This window comes from Nerophis ophidion, linkage group LG01, assembly GCF_033978795.1.
Source record: "Nerophis ophidion isolate RoL-2023_Sa linkage group LG01, RoL_Noph_v1.0, whole genome shotgun sequence".
Lineage (NCBI taxonomy): Eukaryota > Metazoa > Chordata > Actinopteri > Syngnathiformes > Syngnathidae > Nerophis > Nerophis ophidion.
This window is the reverse complement of record NC_084611.1, coordinates 92353306-92372655: the sequence shown is the minus strand read 5'-3', so window position 1 is coordinate 92372655 and position 19350 is coordinate 92353306. Positions and strand designations below refer to the sequence as shown.

The following is a 19350-nucleotide window of genomic DNA, read 5'->3' as shown; positions in this document are numbered from 1 at the left end:
CACATTATTTGCGAAATATAACTACTGGTTTGCAAAAAATATTTTTATCCCACATAAGTGAAATGACATAGTCTCCCACGGCACAGCAGACTGTATCTTACGGCACAGTGGTTGAAAAACACTGCCTTAAGGGATAAACCACTTACAGTAGTCAGGCTATCGCAGTCTAGATTTACTAGCGACTGCCATGCAGCCCAGTTTCTCAAAGGGCAGCTTGTGTTGCAGCTATTCAGACAATAATGACTCATTTTTACTATCTAGTAAAACCGCACTGCTACATAATACCAACAAAGTGTAGAGTATAGTTTCCTGAGAAGATACTGCAGTAAAACTTTTTGTTTAATGGTGAGAATGTGTGCTGAAACGCTGTATAAAGTCATTTTGTAACAAGTCATTTTTATGACTATTGACACAGAACAGAGTGTCATGTTAAACACCGATGACATCTATTAAACAAGACAAGGAGCAAGGAATTAAACAGAGACAGAATTAAATTTGGCTCAATTGAGGAGAGACGTCTGGCCTGTACTCTTGTGCAGTCTCCAGCGCGCTCTGGCGAAAGATTGTACACCTTCTCTTTTATTTGGACTCTCCCTGAATACATGGCAACAGCTGCTTCTAAGGGACGGGGGTCGTAAACATCCGTCGCCTTTGATTAAGACAGTTCAAAGAAAAAAGAGTTCAAGAAAGAGGTTCGTAAAACAATATCTTTCTGTTGATTACAATACATGAAAGAAACAGAACACCTTCCTGTCGCTTCCCATCCTACACAGTGGAGTTTTGCAAGCCTTCTGCTTGGTAGGATTAAAGACCGCTTTTGTCCTCTCGCCGGGAACTCATGGACACAAAAAGTTTTGTGGTAACTTAGATACAATTAATCTGACAGAGAGGTAGCGAGACGCCTTGGCTTACCCGGGAGCAGATCTCATGGAGGCTGGTGGCGATGGCTTTGGCCGGCGTGTCACAGCGGAACACGTGGCATTTCAGGATCCGGGTGTTTTTATCCCGCGCCACGTAGGCAAAATCCCTGTGAGGAGAAACAAAAACAAAAATAAACTCCAAAATTGCTGCTGACCTTGAGTTGTGCAACACTAAAGAAGAACAGTTGGAAAGTCTACACGTATCTCTTTTGTGTGACTGCCATCATATTGCAGTCTACACCTATCTCTTATGTGTGACTGCCATCATATTGCAGTCTACATGTATCTCTTATGTGTGACTGCCATCATATTGCAGTCTACACGTATCTCTTATGTGTGACTGCCATCATATTGCAGTCTACATGTATCTCTTATGTGTGACTGCCATCATATTGCAGTCTACACGTATCTCTTATGTGTGACTGCCATCATATAGCAGTCTACATGTATCTCTTATGTGTGACTACCATCATATTGCAGTCTACATGTATCTCTTATGTGTGACTACCATCATATTGCAGTCTGCATGTATCTCTTATGTGTGATTGCCATCATATTGCAGTCTACACGTATCTCTTATGTGTGACTGCCATCATATTGCAGTCTACATGTATCTCTTATGTGTGACTGCCATCATATTGCAGTCTACACGTATCTCTTACGTGTGACTGCCATCATATTGCAGTCTACATGTATCTCTTATGTGTGACTGCCATCATATTGCAGTCTACACGTATCTCTTATATGTGACTGCCATCATATAGCAGTCTGCATGTATCTCTTATGTGTGACTGCCATCATATTGCAGTCTACACCTATCTCTTATGTGTGACTGCCATCATATTGCAGTCTACACCTATCTCTTATGTGTGATTGCCATCATATTGCAGTCTACACCTATCTCTTATGTGTGACTGCCATCAAATTACAGTCTACACGTATCTCTTATGTGCGACTGCCATCATATAGCAGTCTGCATGTATCTCTTATGTGTGACTGCCATCATATTGCAGTCTACACCTATCTCTTATGTGTGACTGCCATCATATTACAGTCTACACGTATCTCTTATGTGTGACTGCCATCATATTGCAGTCTACACGTATCTCTTATGTGTGACTGCCATCATATTGCAGTCTACACGTATCTCTTATGTGTGACTGCCATCATATTGCAGTCTACATGTATCTCTTATGTGTGACTGCCATCATATTGCAGTCTACACGTATCTCTTATGTGTGACTGCCATCATATTGCAGTCTACATGTATCTCTTATGTGTGACTGCCATCATATTGCAGTCTACATGTATCTCTTATGTGTGACTACCATCATATTGCAGTCTACATGTATCTCTTATGTGTGACTACCATCATATTGCAGTCTGCATGTATCTCTTATGTGTGATTGCCATCATATTGCAGTCTACACGTATCTCTTATGTGTGACTGCCATCATATTGCAGTCTACATGTATCTCTTATGTGTGACTGCCATCATATTGCAGTCTACACGTATCTCTTATGTGTGACTGCCATCATATTGCAGTCTACATGTATCTCTTATGTGTGACTACCATCATATTGCAGTCTGCATGTATCTCTTATGTGTGATTGCCATCATATTGCAGTCTACACGTATCTCTTATGTGTGACTGCCATCATATTGCAGTCTACACGTATCTCTTATGTGTGACTGCCATCATATTGCAGTCTACATGTATCTCTTATGTGTGACTACCATCATATTGCAGTCTGCATGTATCTCTTATGTGTGACTGCCATCATATTGCAGTCTACATGTATCTCTTATGTGTGACTACCATCATATTGCAGTCTACATGTATCTCTTATGTGTGACTACCATCATATTGCAGTCTGCATGTATCTCTTATGTGTGATTGCCATCATATTGCAGTCTACACGTATCTCTTATGTGTGACTGCCATCATATTGCAGTCTACATGTATCTCTTATGTGTGACTGCCATCATATTGCAGTCTACACGTATCTCTTACGTGTGACTGCCATCATATTGCAGTCTACATGTATCTCTTATGTGTGACTGCCATCATATTGCAGTCTACACGTATCTCTTATATGTGACTGCCATCATATAGCAGTCTGCATGTATCTCTTATGTGTGACTGCCATCATATTGCAGTCTACACCTATCTCTTATGTGTGACTGCCATCATATTGCAGTCTACACCTATCTCTTGTGTGTGATTGCCATCATATTGCAGTCTACACCTATCTCTTATGTGTGACTGCCATCAAATTACAGTCTACACGTATCTCTTATGTGCGACTGCCATCATATAGCAGTCTGCATGTATCTCTTATGTGTGACTGCCATCATATTGCAGTCTACACCTATCTCTTATGTGTGACTGCCATCATATTACAGTCTACACGTATCTCTTATGTGTGACTGCCATCATATTGCAGTCTACACGTATCTCTTATGTGTGACTGCCATCATATTGCAGTCTATACGTATCTCTTATGTGTGACTGCCATCATATTGCAGTCTACATGTATCTCTTATGTGTGACTGCCATCATATTGCAGTCTACACGTATCTCTTATGTGTGACTGCCATCATATTGCAGTCTACATGTATCTCTTATGTGTGACTGCCATCATATTGCAGTCTACATGTATCTCTTATGTGTGACTACCATCATATTGCAGTCTACATGTATCTCTTATGTGTGACTACCATCATATTGCAGTCTGCATGTATCTCTTATGTGTGATTGCCATCATATTGCAGTCTACACGTATCTCTTATGTGTGACTGCCATCATATTGCAGTCTACATGTATCTCTTATGTGTGACTGCCATCATATTGCAGTCTACACGTATCTCTTATGTGTGACTGCCATCATATTGCAGTCTACATGTATCTCTTATGTGTGACTGCCATCATATTGCAGTCTACACGTATCTCTTATGTGTGACTGCCATCATATTGCAGTCTAAACGTATCTCTTATGTGTGACTGCCATCATATTGCAGTCTACACGTATCTCTTATGTGTGACTGCCATCGTATTGCAGTCTACACGTATCTCTTATGTGTGACTGCCATCATATTGCAGTCTACACGTATCTCTTATGTGTGACTGCCATCATATTGCAGTCTACACGTATCTCTTATATGTGACTGCCATCATATAGCAGTCTGCATGTATCTCTTATGTGTGACTGCCATCATATTGCAGTCTACACCTATCTCTTATGTGTGACTGCCATCATATTGCAGTCTACACCTATCTCTTATGTGTGATTGCCATCATATTGCAGTCTACACCTATCTCTTATGTGTGACTGCCATCATATTACAGTCTACACGTATCTCTTATGTGCGACTGCCATCATATAGCAGTCTGCATGTATCTCTTATGTGTGACTGCCATCATATTGCAGTCTACACCTATCTCTTATGTGTGACTGCCATCATATTACAGTCTACACGTATCTCTTATGTGTGACTGCCATCATATTGCAGTCTACATGTATCTCTTATGTGTGACTGCCATCATATTGGAGTCTAGACGTATCTCTTATGTGTGACTGCCATCATATTGCAGTCTACACCTATCTCTTATGTGTGACTGACATCATATTACAGTCTACACGTATCTCTTATGTGTGACTGCCATCATATTGCAGTCTAGACGTATCTCTTATGTGTGACTGCCATCATATTGCAGTCTACACCTATCTCTTATGTGTGACTGACATCATATTACAGTCTACACGTATCTCTTATGTGTGACTGCCATCATATTGCAGTCTGCATGTATCTCTTATGTGTGATTGCCATCATATTGCAGTCTACACGTATCTCTTATGTGTGACTGCCATCATATTGCAGTCTACACGTATCTCTTATGTGTGACTGCCATCATATTGCAGTCTACACGTATCTCTTATGTGTGACTGCCATCATATTGCAGTCTACACGTATCTCTTATGTGTGACTGCCATCATATTGCAGTCTACACGTATCTCTTATGTGTGACTGCCATCATATTGCAGTCTACACGTATCTTTTATGTGTGACTGCCATCATATTGCAGTCTACACGTATCTCTTATGTGTGACTGCCATCATATTGCAGTCTACACGTATCTCTTATGTGTGACTGCCATCATATTGCAGTCTACACGTATCTCTTATGTGTGACTGCCATCATATTGCAGTCTACACGTATCTCTTATATGTGACTGCCATCATATAGCAGTCTGCATGTATCTCTTATGTGTGACTGCCATCATATTTCAGTCTACACCTATCTCTTATGTGTGACTGCCATCATATTGCAGTCTACACCTATCTCTTATGTGTGATTGCCATCATATTGCAGTCTACACCTATCTCTTATGTGTGACTGCCATCATATTACAGTCTACACGTATCTCTTATGTGCGACTGCCATCATATAGCAGTCTGCATATATCTCTTATGTGTGACTGCCATCATATTGCAGTCTACACCTATCTCTTATGTGTGACTGCCATCATATTACAGTCTACACGTATCTCTTATGTGTGACTGTCATCATATTGCAGTCTACATGTATCTCTTATGTGTGACTGCCATCATATTGCAGTCTAAACGTATCTCTTATGTGTGACTGCCATCATATTGCAGTCTAGACGTATTTCTTATGTGTGACTGCCATCATATTGCAGTCTACACCTATCTCTTATGTGTGACTGCCATCATATTACAGTCTACACGTATCTCTTATGTGTGACTGCCATCATATTGCAGTCTACACGTATCTCTTATATGTGACTGCCATCTACTGGTCGAATTTATCATTTAGCCATGTACCAAATAAAATAGCTTTCGAGGTCGGTAAGCACAACCAGAATTATTCGGTACATTTGGCGCACCAGGGTTGTAGGTGAGAAAATGAAAGGATTTTAAGTGCGCCTTGAAGGAAAAGTATCTTCCATATGAGGAGGTGTGAACATAAATCCTGGTCCCAATAACATTGCATCTAATAGACAATGTCTCATTTGCACCCCTGCTGTCAAAATGAGGGCGCTCCCAAATTTTCAAATGGACTGTGTGTCGCTTTTAAAAGTGCTCCCCCTCTGGTCAACATATGAAATAACGAGTGTGTAAGAAGTTGAAATGCACCCGTTTGACGGCAAGTAATAATAACAAAAAATAAATAATAAAAGTACGTCAACATATGAAATAACAAGTGTGTGTCAATGTTTGAAGTGCTCCCCCTGTGGTCAACATATGAAATAACAAGTGTGTAACAAATGGAAATGCGCCCCCTTTGGACAAAATTGACCAAAAAAAACAAATGTAATAACATGAAGTAAATAATGAAGATCAAAATTCAATTACAAAAAATAAATAAATAAAAAAATAAATAAAAAAGTTAACTTTTTTATATTTGCATAGTATGTATATATTATTAATGTTATAAATACACTTCTTTATATATCTAGAAAGGCTGCTCCTAAAGAGGGAGGCTGATACAAGAATGTGTGTGTGTGTGTGTGTGTGTGTGTGTGTGTGTGTGTGTGTGTGTGTGTGTGTGTGTGTGTGTGTGCACATGGTAGACAGAAAATGTCCCTTTCATTTCCTCCACGTCTACAATGTGTGACTTTGAGGAGGTTGCAGGGGGAGGAAATGAAAGCAGAATAAAAAAAGGTGAAGAAGGAGCCGGAATGTGTTTACCTTTCTCTGCGTCCAGGTCAGCCAGAGGGGAGCAGTGAGGAGGTTAGTGGAAGACAAGAGCAAGGACAAGGACAACAACACCCGGCAGAGACATTTGTCGCCGGGGAAATCAGATTGTATGCAAATGTGCGTGTTATGCAAGCACGTTTCCATGTTCTCTTGCATCTTTTAAAGCAAATTGTTTACACGTTGTTGTCATTGCACTTAAAAAGAACAACTTATTATTTTTAGTACAAGAACAATTGTACAAAACACAACAACAGGTGTGTGCAGGTCTAGGCAGCAGTAGTAGTCCGCGGGTGCGTGTTTCGTCCATTAACCTGGAGGTCACTCTGCTCGGAGTTAAGGAGCAGAGTCAAACATCCTAGGTGTGTTTACAAAAAAGGGAAAGAGCTTTCAGATCGTCTTTCGCACGGGTGTCAGCAGAAGAAAGCCGAATCGTAGATAAGGATCGTTTTGGTCGGGACGAGCAAGCACATTGAACTTGTCTGCTCTCCTTTCTTTGTTCTGGTTTCAAAATTTATCAGAATTTCGCTTTGCAGAGCGGAAAGCTCCTCCGAGATGTTATCCAATCCGCGATTCAATTCAGAAATCGCCAAAGTCTGACTGCCCACTATTCCGCCCAAATTATCCATACTAGAAATGCACAGATTTTCTTCAAGGAAACTACAAACAAGCACATATATTTTTTACATAATGCCTACTACACAATTTAATAGATGCATCCTAAAAAAAGAATCCAGGTTGCAAAAGAAAGCAAACATTGTCATTAACAACAGACTAATACAGCCAAGGAAACATTGTCATTAACAACAGACTAATACAGCCAAGGAAACACCCTTCTTGCTGAAGGAGCTGTCAACGCACAAACATCTCCAAAACTGTTAAAATGTTCCAACCAGGAAAGAAGACTAGCACTTTTGTAGCTGTACATAGACACGGTGCCGCTGGTTGCTTCTGCTCTGTGCTCGTTCAATGTCTTCTTTTACAAACCCTGTTTCCATATGAGTTGGGAAATTGTGTTAGATGTAAATATAAACAGAATACAATGATTTGCAAATCCTTTTCAAACCATATTCAGTTGAATATGCTACAAAGACAACATATTTGATGTTCAAACTCATAAACATTTTTTTTTTTTGCAAATAATCATTAACTTTAGAATTTGATGCCAGCAACACGTGACAAAGAAGTTGGGAAAGGTGGCAGTAAATACTGATAAAGTTGAGGAATGCTCATCACACACTTATTTGGAACATCCCACAGGTGTGCAGGCTAACTGGGAACAGGTGGGTGCCATGATTGGGTATAAAAGCAGCTTCCATGAAATGCTCAGTCTTTCACAAGAAAGGATGGGGCGAGGTACACCCCTTTGTCCACAACTGCGTGAGCAAATAGTCAAACAGTTTAAGAACAACCTTTCTCAAAGTGACATTGCAAGAAATTTAGGGATTTCAACATCTACGCTCCATAATATCATCCAAAGGTTCAGAGAATCTGGAGAAATCACTCCACGTAAGCGGCATGGCCGGAAACCAACATTGAATGACCGTGACCTTCCATCCCTCAGACGGCACTGTATCAAAAACAGACATCAATCTCTAAAGGATATCACCACATGGGCTCAGGAACACTTCAGAAAAAACACTGTCACTAAATACAGTTGGTCACTACATCTGTAAGTGCAAGTTAAAGCTCTACTATGTAAAGCGAAAGCCATTTATCAACAACATCCAGAAATGTCACCGACTTCTCTGGGCCCGAGATCATCTAAGATGGACTGATGCAAAGTGGAAAAGTGTTCTGTGGTCTGACGAGTCCACATTTCAAATTGTTTTTGGAAATATTCGACATTGTGTCATCCGGACCAAAGGGGAAGCGAACCATTCAGACTGTTATCGACGCAAAGTGTAAAAGCCAGCATGTGTGATGGTATGGGGGTGCATTAGTGCCCAAGGCATGGGTAACTTACACATCTGTGAAGGCACCATTAATGCTGAAAGGTACATACAGCTTTTGGAACAACATATGCTGCCATCTTTTCCATGGACGCCCCTGCTTATTTCAGCAAGACAATGCCAAGCCACATTCAGCACGTATTACAATAGCGTGGCTTGGTAAAAAAAAGAGTGCGGGTACTTTCCTGGCCCGCCTGCAGTCCAGACCTGTCTCCCATGGAAAATGTGTGGTGCATTATGAAGCGTAAAATAGGACAGCGGAGACCCCGGACTGTTGAAGGACTGAAGCTCTACATAAAACAAGAATGGGAAATAATTCCACTTTCAAAGCTTCAACAATTAGTTTCCTCAGTTCCCAAACATTTATTGAGTGTTGTTAAAAGAAAAGGTGATGTAACACAATGGTGAACATGCCCTTTCCCAACTACTTTGCCACGTGTTGCAGCCATGAAATTGTAAGTTATTATAAAGTTTATGAGTTCGAACATCAAATATGTTGTCTTTGTAGCATATTCAACTGAATATGGCTTGAAAAGGATTTGCAAATCATTGTATTCTGTTTATATTTACATCTAACACAATTTCCCAACTCATATAGAAACGGGGTTTGTAAAAAAAAAAACGAGGTACTCACAGAGGTTTTGGATCCTTGACTCTCTTCAACCTGCCTGCTGCAAACCCAGTGAGTAGTAAGCACACCTCCCCCTTTATCACCCTCTCTCTCTCTCTCTCTCCTCCTCGCCCGACCATCTCCACCCCGCCTCCTCCGACACGGCGGGATGCGGTCGCTCGTCCGGAAGACAAAAGTACTCCAAGTGGAGTCGCGTGCGAGTACGACGTGTTTGACGCAGGTGTGTTCCGCCGTCTGTTGCCATGCCAACGCATCAGAACTCACGTGGGTGTTTTCCCCCCACCATGAAAGTGCAACACCTAAAGCTGAGTTTTTCAACCTTTTCTGAGCCGAGGAACATTTTTTTATCGTTAAAAAAATCCCAGGGCACACCAGAAGCAGACATCATCAAAAAATGAACCTCAGCAGCCGACATTGACAGTAAAAAGTTCTTCTCGCAATTTTTGGATATGAATTCAAAGCATAAGCAAGCATGCATGACTATAGCTCTTGTCTCAAAGTAGGTGTACTGTCACCACCTGGCACATCACACCAAGACTTATTTGCACCTTTTTGCTGTTTTCCTGTGTGTAGTGTTTTACTTCTTGTCTTGCGCTCCTATTTCGTTGTTAATTGTCATTTACGGATGCACTTTGTGGACGCCATCTGCTGCTCAACACTCTGTAAGTCTTTGCTGTCGTCCAGCATTCTGTTTTTGTTTACTTTGCAGCCAGTTTAGTTTTAGCTTCATTTAGCATAGTCATCCCTAAGCTTCAATGCCTTTTTTTCAACGGCACTTGCCTTTTTGTTGCCTCCCGCATATTGTGATCCCGACAAACCATATTCCCGAAGTCTAAAAAGCATTTAGCTACCTGCTGCCACCTACTGATATGGAAGAGTATTACAGGGTTACTCTGCCGAGCTCTAGACTTTAAAAAAAAAAAAAAGCTTTTTTGTAGACATGCATGCTGGTTCTAGCTATTGGGCTGTTTCTAGTTTTATATTTTATTTATTTTTATTATCTTTTTTTAAATTATTATTATTACCATTTTTTTACACTGTGGCACTTTGAGGTTGTTTGCTTATTTTTTTTTTTACAAAAATAAAAAAATATCTAGACATCACCGGACCCCGACTTAAACAAGTTGAAAAACTTATTGGGGTGTTACCATTTAGTGGTAAATTGTACGGAATATGTACTGTACTGTGCAATCTACTAATAAAAGTATCAATCAATCAATCAATCAAACCGACACTGAACAATAATAATTAAATGGTTTGCAAAAAAAAAAATTGTGTTATGATCCGCTGCCCGGATCATATTATGATTAGATTTTTGAGGCTTTTGTTTTTTCTGTTGGTTTAGGACTCATTTGGTTCCTGTTTGTGCACCTTAGTTGGTTACCATTGTTACTTATTATTTTCACCTGCCGCTTGTTCCGGACGCACACCTGTGTTTTGTAATCACTGTCATTATTTAAGCCTGCCTTCTCCCGCCAGTCAGTCTGGCTTCCTAGTTTGTTTTCGTACGACTTCTGTTTCCTGCTCGCTTCCACGCTAGGCTCTATGTCTTCTAGCTCTCATGCTAGCTCTTTTAGTTTTTTGACTTAAGTGCTTTATGCGCACATTTTTCTTTGTCAAAGTCTGATATATTTTAAATTAAATCATTTATTCCTAGCTTCACGTTGTGTCCGAGGCTCGTCTGCATTCCTGGGAGAACGAAACCCGCACCAAGATGCGACCCGGTCGTTAGAATTTTAACCCAATTAGGTGAGATGACATCATCTCACGGTACACTAGAGTTTGAAAAACACTGACCTAAACCATATGAATGCGTTTTTAGTCGTGTAAAAGTGCTGGGGGGGGGACACACAACAAGGTAGACCTGACAGGTGTCTCCGGTTGGCCACGCCTACAAGAACTTCTGCTAGGCAACACGTCACAGTGGTCAGATGTCAGTCCAAACATGTCAGGTAAAGATTCCACCTTATTTACCCAAAGCAGGGGTCACCAAGACCAGGTCGCCCGTAAGGACCAGATGAGTCGCCCGCTGGCCTGTTCTAAAAATAGCTCAAATAGCAGCACTTACCAGTGAGCTGCCTCTATTTTTTAATTTGTATTTATTTACTAGCAAGCTGCTCTCACTTTGTCCGATAATTCTAAGAGAGACAAAACTCAAATAGAATTTGAAAATCCAAGAAAATATTTGAAAGACTTGGTCTTCATTTATTTTTTCTACTTTGCTTCTTATAACTTTCAGAAAGACAATTTTAGAGAAAAAATACAACCTTAAAAATTAGTTTAGGATTTTTAAACACATATACCTTTTTACCTTTTAAATTCCTTCCTCTTCTTTCCTGACAATTTAAATCAATGTTCAAGTAAATTATTATTTTTTTATTGTAAAGAATAATAAATACATTTTGATTTAATTATTTATTTTAGCTTTTGTTTTTTAAACAAAGAATATTTGTGAAATATTTCTTCAAACTTATTATGATTAAAATTCAAAAAATTATTCTGGCAAATCTAGAAAATCCTTCCATCTTCTTCCACTTATCCGAGGTCGGGTCGCGGGGACAGCAGCCTAAGCACGCTTCCCTTTCCCCAGCCACTTGGTCCATCTCTTCCCGGGGGATCCCGAGGCGTTCCCAGGCCAGCCGGGAGACATAGTCTTCCCAACGTGTCCTGGGTCTTCCCCGTGGAAGACATCTGACCAGATGCCTGAACCACCTCATCTGGCTCCTCTCCATGTGGAGGAGCAGCGGCTTTACTTTGAGTTCCTCCCGGATGGCAGAGCTTCTTACCCTATCTCTAAGGGAGAGACTCACCACCCGACAGAGGAAACTCATTTGGGCCGCTTGTACCCGTGATCTTGTCCTTTCGGTCATGACCCAAAGCTCATGACCATAGGTGAGGATGGGAACGTAGATCAACCAGCAAATTGAGAGCTTTGCCTTCCGGCTCGGCTCCTTCTTCACCACAACGGATCGATACAGCGTCCGCATTACTGAAGACCTCACAATCCATTCTTCCCTCACTCGTGAACAAGACTATAGAAAATCTGTAGAATCAAATTTAAATCTTATTTCAAAGTCTTTTAAATTTCTTATAAAATGTTTGTTCTGGAAAATCTAGAAGAAATAATGTGAAATATGAAATATATTTATATAGCACTTTTCACTAGTGACTCAAAGCGCTTTACATAGTGAAACCCAATATCTAAGTTACATTTAAACCAGTGTGGGTGGCACTGGGAGCAGGTGGGTAAAGTGTCTTGCCCAAGGACACAACGGCAGTGACTAGGATGGCGGAAGCGGGAATCGAACCTGCAACCCTTAAGTTGCTGGCACGGCCGCTCTACCAACCGAGCTTGGTAGAGTCTTTGTTAGAAATATAGCTTGGTCCAATGTGTTATATATTCTAACAAAGTGCAGATTGGATTTGAACCTTTTTAAAACATCATAATTTAAAATTAATCTTAATCAGGAAAAATGACTAATGATGTTCCATTAATTCTTTTTTTATTTTTTCAAAAAGATTCGAAATTAGCTAGTTTTCCCCCCTTCTTTTTTATGGTTGAATTTTGAATTTTAAAGAGTCGAAATTGAAGATAAACTATGTTTCATAGTTTATTTTTATTGTGAGAAATAAATAAGATGATAAATGATGAATAAATGGGTTGTACTTGTATAGCACAGTTGGAGATGCTACCTCAGTAGAAGCATTTAAGTCTCACCTTAAAACTCATCTGTATACTCTAGCCTTTAAATAGACCTCCTTTTTAGACCAGTTGATTTGCCGCTTCTTTTCTTTCTCCTATGTCCCCCCCTCCCTTGTGGAGGGGGTCCGGTCCGATGACCATGGATGAAGTACTGGCTGTCCGTAGTCGAGACCCAGGATGGACCGCTCGTCGGGACCCAGGATGGACCGCTCGCCTGTGTATGGGTTGGGGACATCTCTACGCTGCTGATCCGCCTCCGCTTGAGATGGTTTCCTGTGGACGGGACTCTCTTTGCTGTCTTGGATCCGCTTTGAACTGAACTCTTGCGGCTGTGTTGGAGCCACTATGGATTGAACTTTCACAGTATCATGTTAGACCCGCTCCACATCCATTGCTTTCGGTCCCCTAGAGGGGGGGGGGTTGCCCACATCTGAGGTCCTCTCCAAGGTTTCTCATAGTCAGCATTGTCACTGGCGTCCCACTGGATGTGAATTCTCCCTGCCCACTGGGTGTGAGTTTTTCCTTGCCCTTTTGTGGGTTCTTCCGAGGATGTTGTAGTCGTAATGATTTGTGCAGTCCTTTGAGACATTTGTGATTCGGGGCTATATAAATAAACATTGATTGATTGATTGATTGATTCTACCTTCAAGGTACTCAAAGCGCTTTGACACTACTTCCACATTCACACACTGATGGAGGGAGCTGCCATGCAAGGCGCCAACCAGCACCCATCAGGAGCAAGGGTGAAGTGTCTTGCTCAGGACACAACGGACGTGACGAGGTTGGTACTAGGTGGGATTTGAACCAGCGCACAGCCACTATACCACTGCGCCACGCCGTCCCTTAGATGATCAGTGTTTCCACAAAGATAACTTAAATTATTCATAATAACATAGAGTTAAATGTAAATTGAGCAAATTGGCTATTTCTGCCAATGTATTTAAGTCTGTATCAAACTGGTAGCCCTTGGCTTTAATAAGTACCCAAGGTTGGTGACCCCTGGTTTACAGCATCTCTGGCTGGGACACAGCACCCTCTGCTGGCCAGCCTGCAGCACACCTAAAGTCACATGAAATATCTCTGCAGACACACACACCCAAAAAGGTCATCCTGTAGAAAACAAGCCGTGTGTGTCATCCATCATTAGATGTGATCTGCCTCCATCCTGACATTTTGGCGAGTGCGGGAGTCGTGTCATTTGAAAGGCCTTGGCATGCAAACAGCGGCGAGGTACCCACCTGCCGTTGTCTCGCCCCACGCCCCACACGCGGATGCTGGCGATCGGCTGAGAGTGTAGAACGCTGCGGTCCATGGGGTCCAGCAGGTTTAACATGTTGTTCTCCAGCAGCAGGAACATGTCCTTGCCCTGAACACATTGCATGCACCTTTTACAACGCATACAGAGCACCTCCATGGTCTTCTACCAGTCTGATATCCTGTTCACACTAACTGAAGAAAAAAAAAAAGTTGGTGGTAGAGGGGTTAGTGCGTCTGCCTCACAACACGAAGGTCCTGCAGTCCTGGGTTCAAATCCAGGCTCGGGATCTTTCTGTGTGGAGTTTGCATGTTCTCCCCGTGAATGCGTGGGTTCCCTCCGGGTACTCCGGCTTCCTCCCACCTCCAAAGACATGCACCTGGGGATAGGCCCCTCCCACCTCCAAAGACATGCACCTGGGGATAGGCCCCTCCCACCTCCAAAGACATGCACCTGGGGATAGACCCCTCCCACCTCCAAAGACATGCACCTGGGGATAGGCCCCTCCCACCTCCAAAGACATGCACCTGGGGATAGGCCCCTCCCACTTCCAAAGACATGCACCTGGGGATAGGCCCCTCCCACCTCCAAAGACATGCACCTAGTAATTGGCCCCTCCCACCTCCAAAGACAGGCACCTGAGGATAGGCCCCTCCCACCTCTAAAGACAGGCACATGGGGATAGGCCCCTCCCACCTAAAAAGACATGCACCTGGGGAAAGGCCCCTCCCACCTCCAAAGACATGCACCTGGGGATAGGCCCCTCCCACCTAAAAAGACATGCACCTGGGGATAGGCCCCTCCCACCTCCAAGGACATACACCTGGGGATAGGCCCCTCCCACCTCCAAAGACATGCACCTGGGGATAGGCCCCTCCCACCTCCAAAGACATGCACCTGGGGATAGGTTGATTGGCAACACTAAATGGTCCCTAGTGTGTGAATGTGAGTGTGAATGTTGTCTGTCTATCTGTGTTGGCCCTGCGATGAGGTGGCGACTTGTCCAGGGTGTACCCCGCCTTCCGCCCGATTGTAGCTGAGATAGGCGCCAGCGCCCACCGTGGCCCCAAAAGGGAATAAGCAGTAGAAAATGGATGGATGGACAAACCCCAGAGAGCAATGAAGTTGTCAGGTTGTGTAAAAGCTAAATAAAAAGAGAATACAACAAATCCTTTTCAACTTATATTCAATTGAATAGACTGCAAAGACAAGATATTTCATCTTCACACTGACAAACTTTGCTATTTTTGGCAAATATTTGGAATTTGGTGCCTACGACATGCTTCGAAAAAGCTGGCACAAGTGGCAAAAAAGAGTGAGAAAGTTGAGGAATGCTCATCAAAGACTTATTTGATGAGCATTAGCGTTCCAACTGGAAAACGTTGTTATTTTTTGCAAATATTAGCTCGTTTGGAATATGGTGCCTGCGACAGGTTTCAAAAAAGCTGGCACAAGTGGAAAAAAAGAGTGAGAAAGTTGAGGAATGCTCATCAAAGACTAATTTGATGAGCATTAGCGTTTCAACTGGAAAACGTTGTTATTTTTTGGAAATATTAGCTCGTTTGGAATATAATGCCTGCGACAGGTTTCAAAAAAGCTGGCACAAGTGGCAAAAAAGAGTGAGAAAGTTGAGGAATGCTCATCAAAGACTAATTTGATGAGCATTAGCGTTTCAACTGGAAAACGTTGTTATTTTTTGGAAATATTAGCTCGTTTGGAATATAATGCCTGCGACAGGTTTCAAAAAAGCTGGCACAAGTGGCAAAAAAGAGTGAGAAAGTTGAGGAATGCTCATCAAAGACTTATTTGATGAGCATTAGCGTTTCAACTGGAAAATGTTGTTATTTTTTGCAAATATTAGCTTGTTTGGAATTTGGAGCCTGCGACAGGTTTAAAAAAGCTGGCACAAGTGGCAAAAAGGACAGAGGAATGCTCATCAAAGACTTATTTGGAACATCCCACAGGTGAACAGGCTAATTGGGAACAGGCGGGTGGTATGATCGGCTATAAAAGCAGCTCACCTGTTCACAAATAAGGCCGCTTTGGCAACAAATGCCTGAGCAAATTGTTTAAGAACAACATTTTGCAAGGAATTTAGGGATTTCACCATCCAGGCTGTGTAATATCATCAAAAGGTTCAGAGAATGTGGAGGAATCACTGCACATAAGCCATGATGTTACGCACCTTCCATCCCCCAGGCGCTACTGCATCAAAAAGCGACATCAGTGTGTAAAAGATATCACCACATGAGCTCAGGAACACTTCATAAAACCACTGTCAGTAACTACAGTTGGTCGATACATCTGTAAGTGCAAGTTAAACGCTACTATGCAAAGCCACAGCCATTTATCAACAACACCCAGAAACGCCACCGGCTTCGTTGGGTCCGAGCTCATCTAAGATGGACTGATGCAAAGTGGGAAAGTGTTCTGTGGTCTGACGAGTCCACATTTCAAATTGTTTATGGAAACTGTGGACTTCAAAAATGTGTCTCCTCAGTTCCCAAACCTGCACTGAGTGTTGTTCAAAGGAAAGGCCATGTAACAAACTGGTAAAAATGCCTTTTTTGACATGTGTTGCTGTCATTTAATTCTAACTTCATGATTATTTGCACAAAAATAGCAAAGTTTGTCAGTGTGAAGATGAAATATCTTGTCTTTGCAGTCTATTTAATTGAATATAAGTTGAAAATGATTTGTTGTATTCTCTTTTTTTTTAGCTTTTACACAACCTGACAACTTCACTGCTTTGGCCTTTTGTAAGATTATTATGCCCGTTTGATTGTGGACTATTACTGACACCTTGTGTTTGATTGTGGACTATTACTGACACCTTGTGGCGATGGGAAATACTGCGCGTCAATAGTTCGGCACTTCCGGTTTAGTTTGGACACTTCCGGTTTACGATGTTAGTTCAGTTCATAAAAAGTTGTGTTAACTCTTACAAGCCTTGGAAAAGATAAGTCTGTAAGTAAACTGTTCAACTTGTTTATGTAACTCAATACTAAGGTGGAAAGTGTCTAAATTTGATAGTAAGATGTGTATTGAAAAACGATTTTTGTGCACTATTTTAATGAATGTTTGAGGATTCAAAATGGCTGCCGGTCGCATATTTCCACCATCGAAATAGTTTCAACACTCAGCAGTATTTGTTCACTAATAATGCTGTATATTTGTGTAAAGCTAATGTTTACTTATTGTGTTTTACATTTTAGTTTGTTAATTGAATCACACAGCGTATACATTGTCATTGTGTGTATTTCAGTTTTACAAGAAGAATAATAATAATAAAAATAAAAATCCAGTGCAATATCAACAACAATAAAGAGCCTAAATGGATTCATCCGCTTTGGAACTTTATTAGAACGTCCTGGATTGGTTGTTAGCTGTCTGCCAAGCTGTGTAACCTCAACACATTCAGTGAGGGCAGAACAAAGATGAACAGACTATTCTCTCTAAAAGAATACAAATATCTGGGACTGTTGTTCTCACTCGGAACAAAGGAAGAAAATGTTTTTGTTGTTGTTCAATTATTGTTGTGGGAGGACTCTGGCTTTCAAGTCTGGAAACAAATCATCAAACTGCTGGAAAAAAAAAGGTCCTTAAAGGGGAAATGCATTTTTTAACCGTTGTTTCTATCATTCACAATCCATATTTGAGACAAAAACATGTGTTTTTCTTTTTGTTGTTTATTCTAAATAGCAAAAAAGGCTAGCAAGAGGTGGCTAACAATGTTGCTACTGCACTCTGCCCAAAAACCGCCGATAATACTCAATTTGCATGCGTATTACCAGGTACTGGCCACGTTGTCACTGTGAGAGCTAACTCCGAGGAACTACTTTTAGTAACCAGAGGTAGTCTTACGCAGGGATTGTGAAGTTCAGGGAAAAAAGTGCAGTTCAAGTTTAAAACTCGGGGAAGTCAGAGAAGGAGAAGGTTGTTGAAATCCTCTCACCTCCCCCCAGATGCCGACCGTGTCCCGGATGTCGTTCTTGCAGTAGGACAACTGGCGGATGCAGTTGTTGACGGCCACGCTGCTCTTCCCCGGCGCCAGGTCGTCCTCCGCCATCTCCACCCACCCCAGGGAGCGCACCGCAAAGCACTGCAAGACACACAGGACGGCAGGTTAGCATCCACGCTAACGTCGCTCCAAAAACTCTCAATTTATTATTATGATTCCGTCGCGAAACTTTGGCGCGCTCCACGGCTCACGGTTTCCGTCCGACCGGAGCCGTTGGAGTATCAAAACGCTCGGCTCGACCGGGAATCGCGAGCGTCCCAAAACAATTGTGAAAAAATATCCTAAGTTACCCAGAATTCCCGGTTTTCCGGGTCATTTTTTCCCATTTAAAATGAATGGGCCATTTCTGGAACTTGCACAATTCACACATTTTTTGCCCGATTGGAAGCGTTCCAAAGCGTTTCCCAGTTTCAAAATATTCCCTGATTACCCATAATTTCCAGGAATTTCCCCCCTATTGAAAATAAATGCGCAATATCCAAACCTCACATTTCTCAGCCGATTTAAACCTCTCCAACATCCACACCCTCCTCCCACCTTTGACTATCAAACTAACATTTTCTAAGCTCATAATAATTCCAGGAATTCCCGGTTTTTCAGAACCCCATTTTCACCTCTTCCTGGAAAAAATTCACAGTTCACACATTTTTCAATGGTTTTTGACCATTCCACCTACAAAATATTCTTCTTAATTGGGAAAACAAAAGTAGCATTTTTGTTTTTGTAAAAATTCTTGGTTTTCCCAAAATTCTAGGAATTCCAAAATACCAAACTAAATTCAAACTCTTACTACATCAACCCATTCTTACTGTAACTTGTTGTATTACTTTTATTTTCAAAAACTTACCGTTTTCCCGAAAATACCAAATTTCCCGGAAATTCCCATTAAAATGAAAGGATGTATTCATACTTTTACAATGCCTAAAATTCCCAAAATGTTGTGCCGTTGTTTTCAAAGCCCCATTTTCACCTTTTCCAGGAAAGTTTTCACAGTCCACATGTTTCAATAATTTTGGAGCATTCCACCTTCAAAACATTCTTCTTAGTTGGGACAACAAAACTAGCATTTACAAATTCTCAATTTTTTTCCAAAAATTCCAGGATTTTCCAAATAGTCATTTTAATTCAAACTGTTACAACGTCAACA

General features: G+C 41.5%; 1 protein-coding gene across 4 annotated transcripts in view; it reads right to left on the bottom strand.

The window, feature by feature from the left end:
• The window catches only part of apbb2b (amyloid beta (A4) precursor protein-binding, family B, member 2b), a 149181-nt gene that overhangs the window by 21970 nt on the left and 107861 nt on the right, over nt 1–19350 (bottom strand). For all 4 annotated transcript variants that reach the window (XM_061916334.1, XM_061916319.1, XM_061916344.1 and 1 more), the window contains 3 exons: nt 18138–18284; nt 14166–14293; nt 913–1027 (listed from right to left, as the gene is read on the bottom strand). In XM_061916334.1, the coding sequence (XP_061772318.1) occupies nt 913–1027; nt 14166–14293; nt 18138–18284 (390 nt within the window). The remainder of the gene's footprint in view (nt 1–912; nt 1028–14165; nt 14294–18137; nt 18285–19350) is intronic.